Source organism: Oreochromis niloticus, linkage group LG20, assembly GCF_001858045.2.
Source record: "Oreochromis niloticus isolate F11D_XX linkage group LG20, O_niloticus_UMD_NMBU, whole genome shotgun sequence".
Classification (NCBI taxonomy): Eukaryota; Metazoa; Chordata; class Actinopteri; order Cichliformes; family Cichlidae; genus Oreochromis; species Oreochromis niloticus.
This window is the reverse complement of record NC_031984.2, coordinates 28,384,895-28,400,280: the sequence shown is the minus strand read 5'-3', so window position 1 is coordinate 28,400,280 and position 15,386 is coordinate 28,384,895. Positions and strand designations below refer to the sequence as shown.

The 15,386-nt window shown below is 38.4% G+C and overlaps 2 protein-coding genes across 3 annotated transcripts in view; one reads left to right on the top strand and one right to left on the bottom strand.

Annotated features, from left to right (window-relative positions):
• The window catches only part of mtor (mechanistic target of rapamycin kinase), a 76,444-nt gene that overhangs the window by 33,465 nt on the left and 27,593 nt on the right, over positions 1-15,386 (bottom strand). The window lies entirely within an intron of this gene.
• angptl7 (angiopoietin-like 7) lies at positions 10,728-14,021 on the top strand. Its single transcript, XM_003449090.5, has 5 exons — positions 10,728-11,304; positions 12,313-12,413; positions 12,547-12,741; positions 12,961-13,156; positions 13,253-14,021. Exons 1-5 carry the CDS (start codon positions 10,944-10,946, stop codon positions 13,432-13,434), a joined length of 1,035 nt encoding a protein of 344 aa, XP_003449138.1. The 5' UTR covers positions 10,728-10,943; the 3' UTR covers positions 13,435-14,021.

Here is a 15,386-nt window from a genome sequence, read left to right as displayed (position 1 = left end):
CTAAATCCCAGCTTTCCTTAACATTAAGAAATGTGCTTCATCCATGATCCTAGAAGAAAAGCAGCTCACACAATGAGGAACCCTTATCCCAGCCAGCCATCAATGCATCCTTTCTCAATGCATTGTGAAAATGTTAAATAAATGTTTAATACTTTAATCAAAGTTGTTTATTGGGAAAACTAAAGGCACCTATTGACATGTGTCATGCTTGTTTGACAAATGATGGTTTTCTGTCAAGACGTCACAATTCCCGTTTGTGCGCCCACCGCTGACCCGCACTGCCATCACATCTGGAAACACTCATATGAACCACGAGTCTATTATACTTCCTCAACTGTGAAACCTGTGTGCAGTCACAGCCAATACATCTGTAAAATGTAGCTTTCAAAAAGTGCTGGTATGCAGCGAAATTCCTGAGGACAGCAAGCAAAAGCTGATGAAAGGCATTAGAGCATGTATGTCAGAAATCTGCTTAGACAAAGGGTAAAGGCCAGAAACTGTGATGAAACCGCACTGCGAGGGGTCATGCTTTGTGTCACTTCTAGGAGCTTTGTACGCTATTCAATTGGTTATGATGAGATTTGTTTTCCATTCATCTTTACTTTAGCTTTCGCTCACTTTTGACTTTAAGGTACCAAAAAACTACTTGGATAACTCTGCACAATGAAAAATTATGCCTATCCTGTACATTTAAATGCATCACCAAGGGCATCTTCACATGTGTCCATATTTCAAGGAATCACGACCACAGGATAATTTATCCATATTTGTGACAAGCCAGGAACTTTGAGCAAACATCAGTTAAATCCCCCAGTAAATGAGAACAGGCTGGATTTAGAGAGGTAGGTCTATCACGAATCAAACCAAGCAATCCCATCGATCTTGCAGAACAGTGATTATTGTTCTTTGAGAGACATTAGCATTTTGGTGGTGTAATCAGATGACACAGGGTAGAAGACTTAATGACCTCAAGAAAATCCCATTAGAGTATGATTGCATAATATGAAAATAAGCTTCTTTTAAGTAAATAACCGTTTGTCTGTGACTCTCACGGATCTTGATAGGGTGCCAGGCATTGTTGCAGTATCCCACACTCTTAATTAGGCACAACTACCACCCAGTATTCTGAAGAATCCTGACAATATCACACAGGTATGTTGTATATACTTGTTGATTTTAAACCAAACCAAAAAATTACTTCTTCTGTTGTTTGTAATTTACTTTCAAACTCAAAATGAACAAAAAAACCTCAAGTCTCCATGTCCTACCTCACAGAAACAGATATGTTAAAACTGGCCAGATGTGCCTTTATCTGAGATGGCAAATCAGAAGGAGGGCTTTGACTCCTGCAGACCCTGGAGATTTCACTGTCCCTCAGTTAAAGCCATCTGGCTACCAGCTTCAAGCACATGCAGTCTAAATACATCCAGATGACAATGCTCGCATAACATTCCTCTCAAGTAAAAAAAAACTTATTAGCAAGCAGAAAATGTACTGATATCCCTGTCAAACCCTCTCATGTGTGCAGGGCCCCAAGTACCACTTCCTAACTTTTTACACATTGCACCTTTGGTATATGGAGAGGTCACCAAAAAGTGCATGTGCTGAGGTTTGAGACTGTAAAGCTGTCAATATTATTACATCTCACCAAGAAACTTTACCAATCTGCTGTGTAAAAATGAACAAGAAAGAAAGCTGATTGAAACTGTTGTCGAAGAAAACATGTTGCTCCTCCACAAAAATGTACAAAGACATGTAAAACTAAGAATATACACCTACATCAAAGCCAAAAAGAGGTGCAAGTAATGAAAAAATATTTTAAAAGAATCAAAGGATTATCATACAGTCACTAAACACAGAGCAGTCCCATCTTAAATCACATGAAATGCAGTTTTATTTTTGTCCAATCACAGATTCACTCATTTATGTTGGTACAATAACAAACATGTAAAAACGGTGGAGCCTGGCAGTTTGCAAGATGATAATGATTCTCTTCTTTCATATATCAGGACTGAAGAAAAACAGCACCAACAGTTCTGCCGTTATGCCCACATGATGATTAGGAATTTTCAAAGCCACTTGACTGTAAACAACAGAGCACTGTACCACCGCTAGAAATCTGGATAACGAATATTAAAAATAAAGTGGTTCATGGTTTGGCTGATATGTTGACCAGATCTTTTCTTGGAGTTCATTTCATAAGTTAATCCAGTTATTAAAAACAATCTTTCTAATGATAATAATTGTCCAATTATTATTGAGCCTATAAAAATGGAGGACTATGTACAAAAACAGATATAATACCTAAACAGTTATTTAATAAAACATATATTAAAAGTAAAATACAGTTAAGATGTGATCGAAGTAAAGAAAAAAAAAGTCATTATAGTTTGATATAAAACCTACTGTGGTGGTTTACAGAAATTTTATCTAGTACTGTCCAAGTACATATGGACCTGACCATAGCTTCAGGTATGCTGTCAAATTATTTGAAAATCTGAATACTATAAATTTTTGATTACTTTAATAAAATGATACCCAAGTTGAAATGCATCAAGATGAACTAGGAGAAATACAATTTCTTTTCAAAACAAAAAACTGTTAATCACAAATTATAGTGTAGGAGACACATCAGTTAAAATAAAAAAAAATAAATACATACTGTAAATATTGGGATGCCTTTAGTGGTACCCCTCAGCCAAATATTAAATGCTGCACCTATAGTATGAATTTGAAATCCCTATGAACAATCCAGAACTGCATTGTTCTAAAGTTAACACATCCACAAGAAAACTTGACCTCTGATCTTGAAGTCAAGGTCACCAAGATTCAAACTCGCCCGAAATTTTTAGTAGATGCACCTATTGTATCAATTTGAAAGTCCTAGGTGACTTCCTTCTTGAGTTATCGCATTCACAAAGCACATTCGACAATAGCCTATCAGCCTTTTTGGCTAATGGGTAACAAAAAAACAAAAAATTAAACTCTAAAGTGGCCTGGCTTTTTGGTGATGAGAGAGAGCATGATCCTTGAATAAATTGTAGACATTTTCCTCCTCAGAGGTTCATTTGTATGCAAACCTCACAGAGGAAAGAAATCAGACTTTATTACCGGACTCAATCAAATCTAATTAGGAAGCTATCCATTTGAGCCTTCCTGATTTTCATCCCTTTACTTGCCAGGTGCTCGATCTAATTCTTTAGTCTAAAGATACTGAAAACAAAGAGGACATTATTATGTAGTATTTGATTTACAAATACTTCTCTATTTAAAAAGTCTAACATATTCAGAACATTCAGCTTGGCTTGTTTGTTTGTTCATTTTCATTTTGATTACCACGTCTTCAAACAAGGGTCTTTGTCAAAAGAATGACAATTAAATAGGCCATTAAAGAGGACATAGAATTAGACCACCAACCGCTTTTGGTTGGGTTTAAAATGTTGAAGCGTATTAAATATTAATCCTTACATGTGACTGATGCTAGCCAAACCAACAACTGCTACCACTACATGCACTAATGGAAAATGACACTGACTGACGGAGACTTTGTCTTGCCTTTGCGTCCAAAGAACTGTTCATTTGTAGGGCAGCCAAAATGCAATCAATGCTCCCTGAAAGAAAGACCCTAACTATCGAGCATTATTGGTTGTGTTTGGGGGTTTTCTTTTCTCCATTGTGCAGATGAGAAGACTACTTTAAAATAAACATTTGCCATACAAAGGACATTTGAAAAATTAAATGGAGATAAACAGCCAAGATGAGCTCATTTCATGGGAAAATGTGTCACACAGTAGGCAATGCTGCGGAAAGCCTGAACTGAAAACAGGAAACAAAAGTAATTCTCTATTAAGATGTACTAAGAAAGAAAAATATGAATATAAAGCACTTGCAAATGGCACAGTAGTTAACACTTGAAACCATAAAAGGTTGGAATTCAAGCAACGCCTACAATGTTTATTGTCAGATCAAATACTTGCCTTTTATAAAAGCAGAATATTTAACAGGGCCATCCTAATAGTAGAAAATACTATTAACATGGCCAAATTTTGGACCGTGAACTAATTTGTTTGTTTTGTCTTTCTATAAACCAACAGTCCCATTCACACACCAGCCACGGGAAAACATGAAATGATTGACACTGAAAGCTATTTTTACAGCTCTACATTTTTTATAGCAAAAAAACTAACATTGTACTGCTGAATCTTGACATGAGATGTTGACAAAGACCAGGAATGGGGGTTTGTTTGAATAGCCACTTTAAATCAGGAGAAGAAAAAGAACAACCTGTTGCAAATGAAATATTCAAATAAACAGCGGGGAGGGAAAAAGGGATTTGAAGGAGTGCGTAGACCTCATTAGTCTGACTTCAAAGCCAAACAATAACACTACTATTGATAATATTTTGATAGACAATATAAAAACTGAAACTCAAACTTGTAATACATACAGAAAATAAATCTTTGAGCATTGCACAATGGAAGTGATGACCAGCACGACAAAATTAAACAAAGGTCTTCTCATTCTCTGTGTTTGTTAAGCACCAGTGGTTGAGGCAAGCAAGGACGCAAACAAAGTGATTACATCATTCACCAGTTTTGTTCCAGACTGTCCTGAGACATGTATACTTAAACTCATCCTTGACACCATCTGACTAGCCTATTGTCTCTGTTGTTTCTCCAAAAACATCAGGACAAAAGGGTGATTGTTCCATCACCAAGCAGATGTTGCACCATAGGGAAACACTTAGTGTCCCTTGACTTTGAAACAATTTATTTGAAAAGACAAAGTTCTGCTCTATCACTGTAAAGCTGAGGAGAAAGTTCAGTGATCTGGAATGCAGCACTTAAAAAGAGGAAAGAAATATTTAATGCTGGTTATTTAAAAATTGCATAACTTTAGATGACATTTGAATGTTGTTTTTCTCTCTCCCAAAGCAAGTTAGGCGTGTGAGGGGGTCACTGAGGCATCAGAAAAAACCATTGCGCATATGTTTACGCCACATTATCACTACATTGGGACAATGATGCAGTATGCCTTCTCCTGGGTTTCTCACCTTCAGGTCAAAAGGCCAACAGAACGAGGCGTCTCCGGTGGCCCAAAACAGGCAAAAAAAAGCCTGACAGTTACCTCATCGGAATGCTGCTGTTGCTATGTGGACAAAGAGATTTGCAAACATTGTTTTCTGCTGAACTACAAATTCAATTTTAATATCTTTCCAATTAAATACGCCAGGTCTTCTTCTACTTTTTTCTGTTCTGTTCAACTGAAACCGACTCATGCTGTAATTGATTTTTGTCCTAAACAATGGAAACAAGCATCGGGGGACGGTGATCTCATTTAAAGAGAAGGATTACACAACTTCTAAACAGCTAATCTTATTTATATAGTTCATATGTATGCAAGTATGTACGCAAAATCAGTATATGTGTAAGTAAGGACTCTATTAAGAATGTTAGATATGGTATTAATTATAGCCTATATAGAAAAAAGTGACATTTTGGCATTTTTTTACTCACTTGTATACCCAAAAGACAAAAAACACACAATAATAATAATCAAAAAATGAAAGAAAGGAATCTCTATAACATTGGCACAAGTGGTTTTTGTTTTCTGACCTGCGCCACAACTGTTTTACATTCCAGTGTCACGAAATGCTTCTCTGAAGCAATGCCACAAGGCCAACTGTGCATACACAAAGTACTACTCTTCCTAATCCAGCTTCGATCCCTCCGGTACTGTTTATCCTAGCTACTGGTTTTTGGGGTGGGTGAGCAGACAGCCACTGCCTGGCCTGCATCCGCTGTACGACAACAGACGCCACCTGGTAGCCATCACTGGCTTAAGACACAGACCTCTTGATGGTCTGCCAGGGAATGAAGTCTGCCACTCTCAGAGCTGGAGGATACCCTGGTGCATACAGTGCCCCTCATTATGGAAAATATGGAAGAGTTTACTTTACTCCTATACGTGACCGGAGTTGGAGATCATTATCCACTGCATTATTTTGAAATTCAAATCTAGCTATAGCTCAGCTGCTTGCATTAGGCGTCCAGACATACCATTCATCTCATGATTTTATAGCAGCTGTACTGTCAGAGTTGTCATTTCAATTTCTTTGCCATTTTTAGATTGTACTACTAATTAAAGTAGACTGTAAGGAAACACTAAGAAGTACTAAATATTAATAAAAGAATAAAGAAAAAGTACTATTAAAGCAAACTGAATCTGCACTGGTGAATCTTAAAAGCTAAGATCAGAAATTATTTTTAGGGCATGTCTGATGATTGTTTTGTTAAAGACAACCTAGAGTGTGGAGCATACCCCCCTGACTCCTATGATTTTCTCGACTCTCTGTGTTAACCTCCTAATCTATGCTTTCAGCTGTATACCAAGCCCTCAGCTATGAAGCATCAATATGAAGTCTGTTTTCAAATCTATAAATTTGGTCACAGACCCTACATTGATTAAACTTTTGTAGGGTTAAAACAAAGACATGATGTCACTACAATATTTCAACATAATAAATGAAATAAAATTTTGACAGGAACATTTGAGTATCTCAAGCAAATCAAATACTTTGAAAATGGGCCAAACTCAAATCAAAATGTGAAGCTTCTGTGCTGACAGAGCTGACAAGTAGAAGGGGTTACTGTTCGTAAAGATTATGTAATTCAAGGTTTTGAGATAGACGCTCTGGAATCCACTGGCTCCTGCTTTCACTTCCTGCCTTTCCTGTAACTGAACACGGAGTGCTCTGCTGACAGCTTGGACCCTGTGGTCAACGTTTAACTGCAAACTGTTCTTTCAGTGTATGTAGGGACACAAAAAGCATCTGTGAGCTTGTTATGACACCCACGTACTTCTCACTCATCAAAGTCAGATCACTGCTGCAATTAGCACAGCTGGGTGTCCAACTCTTCTTAAACACCAAAGGGAAAATATCTGCTTGACGGAATAGACGGGCTTCCCACAGTAGTTATATAAAGTGAACAGCTCTAATAGAGTAGAGGCTAAGAGGCTTGCATTTTTTACATAGACCCTAGAGAGACATGGTTAAAGGGGAAGTGTTAGAAAAGGGTAAATGTTAAAAAAAACCAAAATAAAACAAAAGCCTCCAGCTGGATTTTCATTACTAACCCTGAATGACAGAGTCCAGGACCGAAGGAAAGTGATGCACTGCTGGAGAGTGAGAAATGACTCATGGAGCAGTTAGGGCAATGAGAAAATACAGGGAGGCAAATTGTCCTAATTTTTCCTAAAGAAACTGACGCACATAAGTGTCTTAAGGTTAAAATTTACATGGAGGTCAAGAGCCACTATGCATCATCAAATGCCACACTAGAAAGAAAAACAGAAACAGAGCCACAGTGTTGCATTTAAAACAAATTGAATTTAACTATATAACTACAGCACAAGTACGTGGTAGCTCAATTTAACCACAATGTTCTAATCTCTAACTCTGTTGACCATTTTATACTGAAAGCAATCAGTGACACAAGTGACTGATATACAAAAAATCTGGGCTGACTACACAAATAATAGTTACAGAAAGTCGTTATTATTTATAAATGGGTGAAATTAAGAGAAAGATCATGTCTAGCATCTAATCAGTTCAGAATTTATGCAAAATTTAAAACCGAGCAGCAACTAAACATGAAGGCAGTCTAATATCTCATTATTCTTCTATAAAGTGCCTTATTGCTCCCACGTGTTCCTTAAAAATCAAAGAAAGGCAGCAAACTAAAAGCACATGTCGATATTCAACAGCAACATTGAGAGAAAAGAGAAGAACCACCTAAAGAGAAAATTGCAAAGTGTTAACCATTTCTAAATAGCAGACAAACAATACTGAGGGAAGAGAATGCCTGGGAAAAATAGTCCAAAACCATGCATCACCCTTTGACACGTGAGAGCAACAGATGATCGCCTGACAATTATATAATATTTTGGAATTTGAAGAAAGGTTTTTTTAATTTTTTATTTGTGGTCCAAACCACAGTCCCGCGTGATAACAAAGTTGACGATGAGCAGAACGAGCTAAACTGTTTCCTTATTTGATCGTCTGACCAAGTGAGAACTGGGAAAGGACGCACGCCAAACATTTGGAGGCTTCCTGTGTCCCTTCTGAAGCAAGAAACGTTTTCAGTGTGGTGGTGCGAGATTATGTAATAAAACCTCGCACCGCCACAAAGTGTCACGTCTCATTTTAGCTCCATGTTTGTGATATTCCATTCACTCTATCTGCACCACAATTTGCAGCTTTATGCTCCCAGACTTTACAATTTATAAAATATGAATTGGTCTTTGGTATCTTCTGCCTGTCTGCACTCTGTTTGCAATGCTAACGTCCAGACATGGAGACAGTATTAAGTTAGGGATCCCTAAACTTTGTTTTCCCAAATATATAGTTATGTTCTTCATTTACATGAGAATTAAAATAAAATAAAATCAACAGACCATCATTCTTAAGCACCATTGAGTCAAATAGTAGCACTGCAGCACTGATTTACTGCAGCACTCTACTTAGAAGTAGATGTCCAGATAAAAAAATTATAATTTCCCTTTATAATTAAATTTAAGGCAAACACATGGGTCCTTAGATGTATAAAAATTATACTTTAACATTGGTAAAGTACCATTATTAGCTGATAAACCTGCATGCCTTTTCCAGACGGTTCACTCCAGTCCATGTGGGGAAGGAAAAAGCCATAAAGTTCAAAGTAAGAACTCTCAGAAATGTCTCAGTTATTACAGCTCCTTGTATTTCAGCATAAAACACTTAATCTCTTTTGCCTGGTAACTATCATACATAAGTATCACAGAAGGCATGCCTCATATACTATCTTAATGCCCATGAGCATGATCTGGCACCTCAAGAAACCCCACAAATACCCTTGTGGCTGCTTCCCAACACCTGTGTGTCCTCTAGGTTGGCAGGGATGGTAGCACATCAGGGAAGAAAGAGAAATTCCACAGAAACGGGACATAAAAGCGCCTCCCCGAGAGGCATTATTTTAAGCCCCATCCAGTGACTGGAATGTTAGAAATTTTAAAAGACAAACCAGAAGCCGGAGTTTTGCAAACACTGTTATTAAGTCAGGCAAACACACCTCATTCAGCAGCAGGCTGTATCTGGTGGTTCAACCCGTAATGCACGGGCAAGACTGGCTGGGTAAAGAGCTTGTACCCTCCAGAAATGCACTGAAAATCCAACTCCCAACTGCAATGCTCATGTTAAGGTGTTACTGTGACATCATCACAACCCAAAACTCGTCATACTCACGCATGATGCATTCAACTTGTCTTCAACAACAGGTTTGGAAAAAAAAATCAAAAGGAAAAAAATAAATAAATAAGTAATAAAAAACTCCTTCCTGTGGAACTGATAACGACAAGCATAAACTGTAATCCTCCACTCATCCCTGGCAAGTCGCAACACATGGCTGCCTCTCCCCAAGCCCTGTTCTGCCAGAGGTTTCTTCCTGTTAAAAGAAGGTTTTTCCCTCCCACTGTTGCCAAGTGCTTATTCTTACAGGCTCATCTTATTGTCTGGGCTTTCTCTCTATTATTGTAAAGATAAAGCACCTTAAGGTGACCATCATAGTGATTTGGCGCTATATAAATAAAATTTAATTCAACTAAATTAATCCCTTAGGTAATTAACCCACATTCTACACTGTATGCATCTACTTGACACCAGACTTTAAGTGAGCTGAAATATGCTTTTAATTATTGTTTCTAATTTAATACAGGAACCTAATCCAGACTGCATGTTTGACTGATTAGAAAGTTCAGGAAACATTACAATGCTTGATGAGTTTCCATATCTACAAGTTGAAAACATACTTAAAGGCATGGAATTGATTAGTGAAGTGAAAACACAAGCACACTGCCCCTTCTGCTGATAATAAAAGCCATAACAGTATGACTTCATTTTTTTGTTCTGTTGTTCTTTGGTGGGTACACCATTTAAACTTATTTAAGAAATAGGCCACATATGTGATGGCAACATGTAAAGCATTTACACATGTAGACAAAATACTCCCACTATTCCGCCTGCCTTATCCTAAACATTTCTCCCAGCTTTTACTACAAACTGTATTTGATCAGATTTTATCCTGAAGGTTTTCCCCTGTATCAACACGCCTTTGAAATCTGATACTGAAACCCGCTTGGCATTAACATCTGCCATGTGCCAAAAAGGGTAGCATGAACAGAACACTTAACCTACAATTAAGAATGCTTAGTGACTTCAACCCTCAAGGATATCGTAAAAACTGTCATTAACATAAAGTGTTTTAAATGTGGGGAAGAAATTACCTACAGATGTACTAACGTTTAAAACAAGTATTCAAATGTTTTAATCTCATTAGTGTATATAGCTGAATAAATTAAAATCAAATGTAGTTAAATCTTTTACACAGTCTGCATTTCCAGTTAAGCGCCACAGGTTCAGACAGTAGCGTTGTTTGTTTGCCCAGGTCCTTATGTGGTTCTTCCAGGCAAAGGGAATAAAAAAAATGACTTCCCAGAAACATCCAACACCTGACAAAGCAAGTAAAAATGTGGCAAAGCTTCCCCAGTATGAGTGAAAGTAAGATGAGGGGTGAAGTAGAAGGGTGCACGGGGAGGAGGAACGTGAAAGGTCCTCCACCCTGAAGTTTGGAGAGGGTCAGTGGAGGGGGGGAGAGGGGGAGGATCCATACAATATTTAAGATGCTCAGGCAGAGGAGGGCTTCACTGAGGTAATAAGACAGCCTGAGTGAGCAACTGGTCAAAGGAGAGCTCCAACTCAACTGGACAAAACTTCAGATAGCTGCAGTGAGCTTGTATCTTTTTCATATTCCAAGAGAGAACCATCTACAGAGAGAGACTCCTTTTTAGCAGCAACCAATCAAAACACCCAGAGGCTGCGAGAAGATCCAGAACTTTGACTTTTAAAAATGGCAAAAATCAATTTGAGTATAGTTGTTTTAGAGGTTGCACTGCTCTTGCTTGCAGAGACATGGGCTCAAAATCTCAGGAAGAGACAGGCGCTTCCAAAGCCTTCCAAGGGTCAGTGCTGCGACGAGGTACGCTCTCTCAAAGTTCAAGTGGCCAATCTCACCAGCCTCTTTGAGGAGCTGAGTCGCAAGCAGGAGACAGACATGAAAAAACTTGTGAAGCAAATACTAGATCTGGACCAGCAGAGCCAACAGCAAGAAGCCCGAGTCACAGAGGCAGAGAGCAAGTACTCTGAGATCAACAACCGTGTGGAGATCATGCAGCTGCAAACCGCACAGTCTGCTCCTAAGACTTCATCAGGTGAGTATTAACACTCCATCAACTGGACAGTTTGACCATACTTTCTCTATACCCTAAAACAGATGCTATGAAAACGCTCATTCTTGCTCTTATTTCATGTTTCAAATACCAAATTTTAAACAGACACCTTTCATCTCTCAAAATTTCCAGACAGTTTGGTTTTGAATAGTTTAGTATTATTTTAATATATTATAAAAGCTTCTTTTTATTGGGAAGAGTGCTCATATTTAAAAGTAGACAAAACAAAGTCACTTCCCTATAAACTATTCTGCACACATTATCATCATGTATTTATTTTAGCTGCAAAACACTATAATCAGCCTTTCAGGATCTGAGACACCTGCTGTGAATTAGTCGTGAGGGAAATTACAGTGCCGCACTTCTCTGAGCTGCCCCACAGTACTAAAAACCAATCATTTAGAGCTGCACAATCCCATCTGCAGGGTTGTCAGTAATGAGCTCCATCAAAGCCACATCATATCCACCGTTCAATTCGACTTCAACACGCCACTAATCAGCACTGGCTGCCGCGGAGCGGTTAACCAGGCATTACGTCGTTTATTATTTCACGTTTAACTGTGTGGTCTAAAGGGACCGCATTCATGTCATTGGCAGAGAGAACACACAGACCTTTGTAAAGTAAATCAGAAACAAGAGAACAGAACAGGAAGGGGTGCAGTGATTAGAAGTGGAAGGTTTCCATATCTGTAAGTTCTGGGTTCTTTGCCCCACCGTAATCTTAAAGCTCTCTAAAAGGCATCACTATACTGGGACAGGAGTAAAAGGTGCAGCTATGAAAAACTCTCAGCATGCTGTGCATGTCTCATTCTTCTTTGATCCATTTTTCTTTTGGGGCGTGGGGCAAAAAAGAAAAGTCTTTTTTTTCTCTGTCCAATTCCTCGGATACCCTGAAAACTGTAATTTATAGGTATCACATGTTTTAAAAACTATGAAAGCTCATAAATCTGCATATGGCTTTAGCATAACTTGGGATATTCCTTTTTTCAGAAGCCGCATATGACTGTGCATCACTCTACAGCAAGAACTACAAGATCTCTGGCGAGTACAAACTGCCTAAAGATGAGTTTCTGGGAACACCCGAACTCCCCGTAAGTTTCAGCACCCTTGCATGTGGGTTGTTTTTTGTTTTTCTTTTTTTTTTGAAGGGGCAGGGGTGGTTATCAGAAGCTTTTTTCAGCTTTTTGGAAAGCCAGCTAAATTACAGGCTTTGTTTTTTTCCAGATCTTCTGTGATATGGAGACAAATGGAGGTGGCTGGACTGTGATTCAGAGGCGCAGTGTTGGCCTCACATCCTTTAACCGTGACTGGAAGCAGTACAAACAAGGATTTGGATCCATTCGTGGAGACTTCTGGCTGGGCAATGACAACATCTTCCGCCTAACAAGGCAGCCAAGTACACTTAGGATTGATATGGAGGTAAGTGTTGGGACCATCATGCAGGAGAGCAAGAATACATAAACCATGTAAAAGCCACTTCATGGCTAAAAGCAAGAGGGCATAAAAATCACTTTACACCATACTTGAACTAGCAATAAATCAAACTAATTCTAAAAGACATTAGGCAGACCACAAAAGCAAATATTCTGTTTCTGTCACTGTCATTCTCTAAACCGTGTTATATGTTTTCCAATGCAGGACTGGGAAGGAGAAAAACGCTATGCCGAGTATGGCTTTTTCACAGTCAGTAATGAGCTCAACAGCTACAAGCTCTTCCTTGCCAACTACAGTGGAAATGCTGGAGACTCTCTGCGGTACCACAATAACACCAACTTCAGCACCATGAACAAAGACAATGACAAATGTTTGGACGACTGTGCAGCCCGGCGCAAAGGTAAGACAAAAGAAAATCTTATAAACACAATCCAGTCGTCTACAGTAGATAAGAAAGGCTGTTATTTGCTGCCATTAATCCAATTCTTACTTCCAGGTGGGTACTGGTACAACTGCTGCACTGACTCAAATTTGAACGGTGTTTATTACCGCTACGGTGACCACATAAAGAACCAAGATAAGAACCAAGATGGGATCACTTGGTACAGCTGGCATGGACCCACCTACTCCCTCAAGAAGGTGGAGATGAAGGTCCGACCAGTTAATTTTCAGTCATAAGTGTTTCGGCTGTGTTTTCTGGATCGAGATCATACGCATGAATAAAGAGAGTTCTCAATAATACCCGTTTAACTGTTCTACCAAACTGTGGCTTTTCCTGGACTGCGAACGAAGTGATAAGGTTGTTTGTAATGGTTTGGCTCGATTTCAGTCAGATGAATGTGTAATGTTTTTGTCATGTTTTGATTGTAAATTGTAGTTAATTGTGTGTATTTATCAGATATAAGATATTTTATTTTTTAAAAGCTTTCCTAGATGCCTTTTCAACACTCTCCCTGTGGGTAACTGGAATTTTATTCTTTCAGTCATTTGTCTTGAATGCACTTGGGATGTATTTTCAGTTATAACAAGCAAGGACCATTGGAAACTGATCTAATTCATCTATAAATCTTTAAAGACTGCCAGACTACCATTTCTTTGTGAACTGTTGTGAGGGATTGGTCCTATCAATTATGCTCCATTTCTTTTTCTTCATTCACTTCAAACAATAAACCTTCATGATGGAAATGTGTGATTTGTAAAATGTGTACAGTTCTGTAATTATGTTCTTTTATTTGGTAGAAAATAAAAAATATTTTTTAAAGATAGAATTCCACGTCAGCCTATTCATTCCTTCCCTCAGCAAACAGCATAGGTATTCTGACAAACTCGAAGTCTCGGAACGAGTCAAGGTCTTGTGTCCACTCGGGTCCAATAATGGCTACATATTTGCCTTGAGCCACCGACCTCTGACTTCTGACATGGCAGCCACCTAACCCAAACAGATGAAAGAAGACTACACAGCCACACAGCCACACTCCATTTAGTTAAATGCCTTTAGCTTCATTACCATGACAACAATAACATCATTTGGTTAGGATAACAAAGATTTTTTTAGATTATACCGACAGAGAGCTAGCACGGCCTACACAGGCTCAGTCTTGTGATTACTCAGAATCATAACAATGGTGTGACAGATTCCTTTAACAAGGTGAAATATTCATCAGGGTAAACATCTAATTAAACCTGGACATTTATCTTTTCCCTTCACATGAAATGGCCACACTAGAATAAAGGTCGCTTAAAACAAACAAGGTCTATCTATTTTAAGGGTTAGAATGTGTTTAAGCATGTGGCTCCACCACAAAAGATAACCTTAAACAGTGGTGAACTATAGCACAATAAGAGGCCGGTTGCTATTGACATAAACCTTGTTGCCATTGGAGGAATTCTAATGTTTAGCACGCTGTATTTAGGAAAGTCGCTTCAATAAATAGATTGTTTTTCCTATTTTCTTATGAAGACAGCTCCTTCAGCAAGAATTAAACCCACAGAGTAAGATTGACAGATTGAATTAAACATTTTTACAATATAGTCTCATGTTCACTCGATTTTTTTTTTTTTTTTTTTTTTTTACCTGAAATGCAGATTTTATGTTAAGGTAGAACTACAGGCATTTCATTGTGTACTTCTCAATTGGAATATAGGGATTGTGCAATAAATACTACCTTTGGAAAAGCTGTGTTTTCATCTTTTGAATGTGATGGCAGTAAAATGTCTCCAAAGTTGGGGCACAGCTATGTTTACCACTGTGTAAAATCCCTCTTCTTTTAACTAGTCAAGTTTCTGGACTCTTAGGCGAGACATGTAGTCTCACTCATGTCTGATATAGGACTCAAACTGCTCAACTGTCCTGGATCTTCTTTGGGGGATTTTTTAAATATCATGACGCTCCAACTGTTTTCAATTGGTGAAAGGTGTGGACTGCAATCAGGCCAGTTCAGCACTTGGACTCTTCAACTATGAAGCCATACTAGTGCTGGGCGATATGGAAAAAATATTTATCATGATATGAATTATTTTATATCACGATAACGATATATATCACGATATACCACCTGACCTGTGGTCATCTGGAAAGTATGCAGTCTGTAAACAGCGAGTGGAGAGGGTGCAGTCTTTGTTTTGAGTTA

Bases quoted from the DNA above. Each gene is read 5' to 3' on its own strand.
- angptl7 (XM_003449090.5), top strand. From the start codon at position 10,944: ATGGCAAAAATCAATTTGAGTATAGTTGTTTTAGAGGTTGCACTGCTC. The intron at 11,305-12,312 runs GTGAGTATTAAC...TCCTTTTTTCAG, and splicing joins TGCTCCTAAGACTTCATCAG to AAGCCGCATATGACTGTGCA. The intron at 13,157-13,252 runs GTAAGACAAAAG...TCTTACTTCCAG, and splicing joins CTGTGCAGCCCGGCGCAAAG to GTGGGTACTGGTACAACTGC.